This window comes from Vicugna pacos, chromosome X (assembly GCF_048564905.1).
Source record: "Vicugna pacos chromosome X, VicPac4, whole genome shotgun sequence".
In the NCBI taxonomy this organism is placed as follows: Eukaryota; Metazoa; Chordata; class Mammalia; order Artiodactyla; family Camelidae; genus Vicugna; species Vicugna pacos.
In genome coordinates this window covers 94,549,078-94,555,625 of record NC_133023.1, presented here as the reverse complement: position 1 = coordinate 94,555,625, position 6,548 = coordinate 94,549,078, and the positions used below count along the sequence as shown (strand labels likewise).

Here is a 6,548-nt window from a genome sequence, read left to right as displayed (position 1 = left end):
TTGGGCCAGGCCTGTGCTGCCGCCTTCTCCTGATGGGGGCAGAGGTCCAGGTCAAGCCCGGTCTCAGAGCCTCCTCTGACCAGGCCCCAGTCCCCTGTCACAGCCCCGCCCCCTCACAGCCCTCAGGGGGCTCCCCTCCCCCAGCTCCTGGCCAGCAGGGTGGGCCGCTCTCCCCACTGGCCTCTCTCTCCTCCAAGGCTGCGCCAAACCAGAAACAGGAGGCCTCCAGCGTTTATTTTATTTTATTGAACTCAGAGGACTCTTCTTAACTTAGACAGACAATAAGATTTGACAACACCTGAAACAAGAACTTTTCTCTGATCTGACTGTGCTGACCGGTGCACAGTTAATCACAGAAAAGTGAAAGTCATCTTATTCAAGTCGGTGTCTCTGATTTTGTTGAAGCTTCACTGCCTGAAAAACAGACTGCAAATAAATAAAGTGCATGGAGGGCCCGTCAAGCAGCAAGGGCCCAGTGGGGGCACAAGGAAGAGGCGGGAAAGCAGAAGCAGCTACCGACTCAAGGCCAAACGGTAAGCAAAGCAGGGGCAGGGACTCTCACCTTCCTGGGACAGTCCCTTGGAGCCCAGCCAGCCCCAGCCAGGGCCCCCGCAGACCTCCCCTGCCCTCCCACGGGGTGCGGCCGCTCTGCAGGGGCGGGGGCTCCGAGGCCAGGGGCCCCTGAGGCTCCAGCACGCTTTCTCTCTGTTGAGAAGTGGCCTCCTGGGCCCCAGGCAGCTCCGCAGGGAGGACAGGGCACCCAGCTCAGCTCACCCTGCTCAATGGCTCCACTCCCGCGGCAATGCCCAGCCACTAGTGTGTGCGTGGGCACACTCACACTCACACCCACTCTCCCACACACGGTCAGTGAAGAGCCTCTCTCATGCCATTCTCAGCCTCCTCCTCCCTGCCTGGCTGGCCCAGGAAGAGGCTGGAGCTGGGGATCAAGTCTCCCAGAGGGTGAGACCTGGGCTTGAAAGGGGCACATCTGTGTATCATTCCCAAGGTTTCTCATCCCCTGCCACTCTCCTCCCACGTAGCCCCATGTCAGTCTCTCAGAGGCTGTCCCTGGAGATCCATGGATGGAGTCAGCTGGCTAGTGAGCTCCCAGAAGTGGTCCTGGGGGGACAGGGTTGGGGTGGAGGAGGGGACACCAGGATCAGGGGCTCCCAGGCAACTTGGCACAAGGAAGGAAGCCATCAGGCCCCATCTGTGGAATCCGCAGGGGGCACGTGGTGGTCTCCAACCAGCCTCAGGCCCCAGGGTGGGGCAGGCAGAGATCTTCACCCAGGACCTGTGCTCCAGCTGGGCAGCTAAGGAGGGCAGATGGTGGGAGGCTCGGCCACTCTGTCCCCAGGGCCCACCAGGCTGCCGTGATTCTCAGTCCCAGGAACACTAGGTACGTGGACCAGGAGCAAGCAGTTGCCAGAGCAGTTGTGGGACTGGGTAGGCATGAGTGAGGGTCTCTCCTGGCTCCCCTCTGCCCTGCTGCTAGTCTGCAGTCAGCCACGCAGCCAGGACCAATCCAAGCCCATCCAGAGGAGACTCTCCTGTGTGATCCTCGGCATGGGGGCCGCCCTGGGGATAGAAAGATGGGGTCACGCTTGGGTCTCAGCCCATCCCACCCAGGTTACCCTTCCTCTCCTGGTGACACCATGATCCCAGGAGCCACCCAACAGCCCCTCCCTCCCCACCCCACCACCCAAACTGAGAGGCCTGTGCCCCTCCTCGCTGAGGAGCCCTTGGTCAAGCTTGGGGTGGGGTGTGATGGGGAGGCCAGGCTCTGTGGGCGAGGACCCCAGCACCCGAAGGGGTCCTGGGACTCATCTCTCCCGTGCCCACCTCAGCTCAGACTGTCCCCTGGCCTTCCCGGTGGCCTCCCATACACCCTAATGAAAGCTAGTTCGCCACATTCTCTTCTGTGGGCCCCGCTCTCTCTGGGTCCCCGGGATCCTTGCTCCCCTCCCCCCCATTCCAGAAGACTGGTGTGTGGGGGGTGCAGGCCTAGAGGCAGATGCAGCTCCCCCACTTCTTACGTGTGTCACAAGGGCAGAGCTCTTCCCTCCAGAGCCGTTTCCCCAGTCAGTACGCGGGGAGAACAGAGCTCCCCAGAGTGTGTGTCACTAAGTCCCTCCTTCCTTCCCCATGCCAGGACTGGACCACTGGGCCACCCCACTCGGGGTCTCTGCCTGGAAGGCCTTGCCTCTTCTCCTGGGTCAGTCCCTTCTCTAGGCTGCTACCCAGGCAGCTCTAGGACCAGGGGTGCCCGGGGCAGGGATCTGACTCTCCTGACAAGACCAGAGAAGGGGTGGGTCACCTCCTATAAACACCAGTTCCTGAAAGAAAGAGATGGGGAGTTCAGAGTTGCCTCCTCACCCAGAGAGGTGCCTGTCTCTCCAAGCGTCACCTCCTCTGCAAGCCCCTTCTCCACCTGCTCTCCCTCCGCAGACTGAGAGCTGCCCTCCACTCAGGGAGATTCCCATTTTCCCAAATCCTTGGGACAAGGGAGCTGCTGGAGGCTGTCAGGGCTGGAGGACCGCTTCTGTGGCACCTGGAAGGCCCCGGCAGGAGCTGGAGGGAGCGTGGCTGAGGTGGCAGAAGAGCAAGACCGTGGGAGGAACAGGGAGGAGCTTGTCCTTCCCACTCTTCCTTGTCCCTAGATGCGGAGCTTTGGAGGAAGCCCTCGGAGAGCGGGGAGGGGAGCACCAGGAACAGCAGAAGCAGAGGCCCAGCAGGAGGCGGTTCTGAGAAGGGCTGAGGAGACAGACCTGGGGTTTGGCCCGGAACACAACCATCCTTCCAGGCTGCCTCCCAGGGGGTGGAGGGGAGGGGTGGCAGCATCTTTTCTACTCTAGGGCCTTCCCCGGACCTAGTGCTCAAGTGACACCACTGGGGCCATGGGCAGGTGGGGACGCCAGGGCCTCCGCAGGTGAACTGCTGACCCTCCGAGATGCGGAGGCCGCCGCCCCTCACCCCATCTTGGAAACAGGACAAGTGAGTCCAGAGACCTGCAGCTGCCCTGCCTCTCCAGCTCTCGGCTTGGAAGCTTCCTGGGCTGGCTTCCTCGGGCCCCTTCCACATCTCCCCCAAACCACCAAGGGGCCTGGACGTCTAGATGTCATGGCAACCGCCTCCCTCCAGCCTGCAAGTCCAACCTTTGGCCTCCTACCTTTTCCGTCAGGGCCAGTCATTCACGTTCCTGCTGCAGAATTTCTTCCTCCTGCTCCCCGCCTTCGGCCAAGGTGAGGCAACAGGTCGGCTGCACTCAAATAATTTTCTGGAGCTCGACGGAACGGTCCCGTTCTTGCCAGTTTCTGTGCAGTCTGTCCCCGGCCGTGATGTGGGTGACCGGAGCTGGCGCTCGGGGGCTCGGGGGCTCAGTGGCCCTGTCCTCCGCGGAGGTCTCGGGCTCTGGGGCCCGGGCCGCCCCTCCTCCTTCCCGGCCGCGTCCCGCCGGCCCCGGACCCCGCCGTTCTTCATGCCTGCAGCCCTGTCGTCGCGGCCTGGAGGTGGCCGCGGGTGCTCACTCGATCCGCACCTGCAGGCGGACGTTGAGCATCACGGAGGCCACGACGTAGAAGTAGGGGAAGTTCATGCGCAGCCGCCAGGCCAGGTCGAAGAAGGTGAGCAGCGTGCGCGTGAGCCCCTTGCAGAAGGCGCCGTAAGAGCCGCGGGCTGCAGCTGAGCGCGACAGCCGCACCGCCAGCCCGGACAGGGCCGCCGCCGCCGCCGCCGCAGACAGGGCCGCCGACGCCGCCATGGGCCCGGGCCCGCGCAAGCCCCTCCGACCGATCGGTGGGAGAGCGGCCGGGCAGGTGGACCCCGGGCCTGGAACTGCCCGCCAGCCGCCCTCTTGCCCCGCCCTCGGTCTCTCCTCCCGGGCTGGGCTCTGGTTGTAGCCGCAGCCACAGCCACTGCCCCGCCTCAGCCCGCGGACCGCTCCGCCCTCTCGCCGGCTCCCATAGTGGCGGCCTATGGCGTAGCCCCGCCCCTAACTTGGCCACGCCTCTTGCCGGGCGCAAGAGAGTTGCTGCTGTCGACTCAGCCCCGGGACACGCCCCGCCGGTAAGCCCTGCCTCCTCCAGGACTCCTGAGAAGAAAGCCAGAGAGCTTGTGCGCATCGGAAGGCGCTGCTCTCCAGAAACCGCTTTTGTGCAATGCCCTTGAGATGTGAAGTGGAAGGCGGGAGGGTCTGGGCCTCGATGTCGATCCTGTACAGAAGGCCCACCCGGAACGTTCTGCCCATTCACACCATCCCCTTTCCCTCACTGTTTCCACAGAAAACCGGGACAGCAACCCATTGTACTTCTCTTTAATTCACATTTTTTTCTGGTAACTCTGCACTATGGAGTTTCACCAAACTCACATGGGTATTTTTTTCGTTTCTGGTATATTTGCTGATGTTATGTATTTCTTTATTCCTGAATTGCCACGTTGTCTTTCCCTTTTACCTGTAGGGGGGGAATGACTTTCCCTCTACCCTCTTAGATTCAATATATATACACTTTATAGGTCAATGAAAAAAACAGACAACAGACAGATTATCAGGAGAAAGGGTACACATATTTATTAATTTTTAATATTACTTGCTCTGAGGCGTCATAAGGAAAAAAAGAATACCCAGAATGGCAGTGAGATTTGAGATCTTATATACCATTTTAACAGGGGAAGAAGAGGGAACATGTAGGCAATTTAAGGGAGAGTAAATGATTTTTAGAAAGATGAATGACTCCTTAAAAGAATAGATGGGAGATACAACAATTTAAGACGGAGTTTATCTACGTGAGGTGTTGAGTACCAATTTCTCTCCTGTTCTAAGAGTCAATCTTCCCTGGTTGGTGGAACTTCCAAGAAGGGAATTTATGACAAATGAGTTCATTTTAGAAGATCTATCTTTAGGCAGATAAGGGGATTTTAGAGAAAACCTCTCCCTCCATATACTGTTTTTCAAATGCCTTCAGATCAAAATAATTAGTATACACCAAAGTGGCATAATTTGGGGTGGCATGTACTGAACTCCTTCATACTCCATAGTATTTTATAAACACTCCTCTTAATCCATTGTTTGCCTAAATACTGCACAGAATCTCTTAGGTTTTCCCTTGCCCTCGTTCATGGCATTTCTTGCTGGTGTGTTTAAAAAGCCCTTTCGTGGTTTCATCTAATCTTTATTCTAAAGCAAATCCAACCCAAACTTGATCATGTTTTCAAGATTACTTAATGAAGTAGGAAAATGCTCATGCTTCCCTAGGGTCATAACTTTTAAAAAGCTGCAAGATGTGGAGTCACCATGACCCCATCTCAGTTTCACAAGGAGGGCTGACCTGCATATTAAGGCCTTTTCAAAATGCCTAGTCACCATCACGCTTGAACATCTCTATGGCATCCGTGTAACTGTTTTAATAAACCCAACAGATTCATATACATTGATTGGGCAATTGTCCTACTTACATGGTCAAGGGAAAAAGAAGCAAACCTGAAGCATCAAGGACACTGAAAGAGCTGGACAAAGTATGACTAATCAGTGGTTCAGTTTACCACCCATACGCACGTACACAAATTCTATATTTATGAATACATCCTTCAGAAATGAAGGGAAATAAAGACATTCTTAGATGAAAGAAAATTAAGAGAATTTTTATTAGCAGACCTACCCTTAAAGAATGGCTATAGAAAGTTCCCTAAACAGAAAGGAAACGAAACTTGGGAAGATGGCACTTTAAGAAGAAAAAAGAACAATTGGAATGGATCAAAGTAGGAGCAAAATAATAGACTGTCTTCCTCATGAGTTTCAAAAATTATTTTGATTGTTGAAGCAAAAATCATAATGTCATCTGATGTGGTGTTCAATGTATGTAGAGGAAATACTTGACATTTATGTTAAATAAACCTAAATGGAAGTAAGATTTGTATACCTCATTGGAAATGGTTTAAATTGGTGATGCCAGTAGACTATGGTAAGTTAATATGCTTATTGTAATACCTAGAATCACCACTAAAAAAACTATGCAAAGACATATATTCCAGAACACTATAGGGAGAAGGGTATAGCTCAAGTGGTAGAGCACATGCGCAGCATGCATAAGGTCCTGGATTCAATCCCCAGTACCTCCTCCAAGAATAAATAAATAAACCTAATCACCTTCCCCCATCAAAAAAATAAATAAATAATCAAAAACAGTATAGATGAATCAAAATGAAATCCTAAAGAATATTCAAGACAAGAAAGAGGAAACAGGAACAAGAAATAATAAATAAATAGAAAATATAATAAAATGTCACACTTAAGTCCTAATATATCAATAATTACTTCAAATGTAAGTGGTCTAAGTATACCAATTAAAAGATAGATTGGCAGAGTGGTTTTAAGGACAAAAAAAGAAACCATGATCCAAGTATATCCTGTCTTCAGGAAATTCACTTCAAATTTTCTTGTGTACTTTTAAAGATTTACTCATTCTTGAGCATGATTTTATGCTTCCTATAAACAAAACATTTTCCCCAAGGACTATACGTAATTTTATGATGAAAATAAGTATTAGAAATTG

At 53.6% G+C, this 6,548-nt stretch overlaps 1 protein-coding gene across 1 annotated transcript; it reads right to left on the bottom strand.

The window, feature by feature from the left end:
• Positions 1-226: 226 nt before the first annotated feature.
• LOC107035152 (small integral membrane protein 10-like protein 2A) lies at positions 227-3,940 on the bottom strand. Its single transcript, XM_072956277.1, has 2 exons — positions 3,170-3,940; positions 227-1,578 (listed from the first exon to the last, which is right to left on the bottom strand). Exon 1 carries the CDS (start codon positions 3,758-3,760, stop codon positions 3,524-3,526), a length of 237 nt encoding a protein of 78 aa, XP_072812378.1. The 5' UTR covers positions 3,761-3,940; the 3' UTR covers positions 227-1,578; positions 3,170-3,523.
• Between the last annotated feature and the right edge of the window lie 2,608 nt (positions 3,941-6,548).